At 65.3% G+C, this 838-nt stretch overlaps 1 protein-coding gene across 1 annotated transcript in view; it reads left to right on the top strand.

Moving 5' to 3' along the window:
* The first annotated feature begins 557 nt into the window (after positions 1-557).
* The window catches only part of PHF21B (PHD finger protein 21B), a 69,544-nt gene continuing 69,263 nt past the window's right edge, over positions 558-838 (top strand). Inside the window, exon 1 of the mRNA XM_023520344.1 lies at positions 558-587. Within this exon, the coding sequence (XP_023376112.1) occupies positions 558-587 (30 nt within the window). The remainder of the gene's footprint in view (positions 588-838) is intronic.

The raw sequence follows: 838 nt of genomic DNA, 5'->3' as shown, positions 1-838 counted from the left end.
CGGATGTTCTGCCTATGGGACTGGAGGGGAGCAAGGTGGCCGAGCTCCCTGTGGCTCGGGCCCTTTCCCGCATCTTCCAGTGTGCCCGCCGGCCTTGACGGCTCCTGTGTGCCCGGAAGTGGGCGCCCAGATGGTGAGGGCACCAGCAGTCACCACTAGCCATGGAGTCGTGACGTTCCGCACATGCCTGCTGCGTCCCCACTCTGTGTCAGCGCTGTGCTGAGCGCCGGGGACACGGCAGGGGATGGAATAGGCCCTTGAGACGTGCTGTCAGTCTCAAGGGGGCGACAGATGATAGACAGGAAACAGGAAAAAAGAATTATGAAGCGGGCTAGAAGGCGCTCTGAGCGAAGGCAGAGAGGGCACGCGTGTGGGGCACGTGGCGCTCGGGCAGCGGGGTCGGGGGGGGCCTCTCTGAGAAGGCAGTGTCGCAGCAAAGGCCGGCAGGGGTTGGAGCAGTGGGCACTGTGACGCAGGAAGAATGTTCCAGGCAGCGGGAACGGCCTGTGCCAAGGCCCTGGGGTGGGACCCGCTTCGCACTTCCCGGGGAGGCCAGCATGGCGGGAGAAAGTGCGCGACAGCGACAGGTGAGTGTGAGGGCGGAGAGCTGGTGGGATGGGGTGGGGGGCCGTGCTCTCTGGCACGCCTGACCACTAACCTAAGGTACCGACTGGCCACCTTGTGTAGGAGAAGTGGGAAGTCACCGGAAGGAAGGCGGATGTCAGCTCTGGGCCCAGAGGGGCTCTGAGAGTGAGAGCCGTCTGGGGGAGACCTGCTGGTTCTGCAGCCTTGCCCCCCAAACCCGCATCACGCCAGTGGGGGGACCCGCATGGGCGGC

Source organism: Pteropus vampyrus, unplaced genomic scaffold (genome assembly GCF_000151845.1).
Source record: "Pteropus vampyrus isolate Shadow unplaced genomic scaffold, Pvam_2.0 Scaffold257, whole genome shotgun sequence".
Taxonomy (NCBI): domain Eukaryota; kingdom Metazoa; phylum Chordata; class Mammalia; order Chiroptera; family Pteropodidae; genus Pteropus; species Pteropus vampyrus.
The sequence above is the reverse complement of the archived record's forward strand: the minus strand, read 5'-3'. Positions and strand labels throughout refer to the sequence as shown.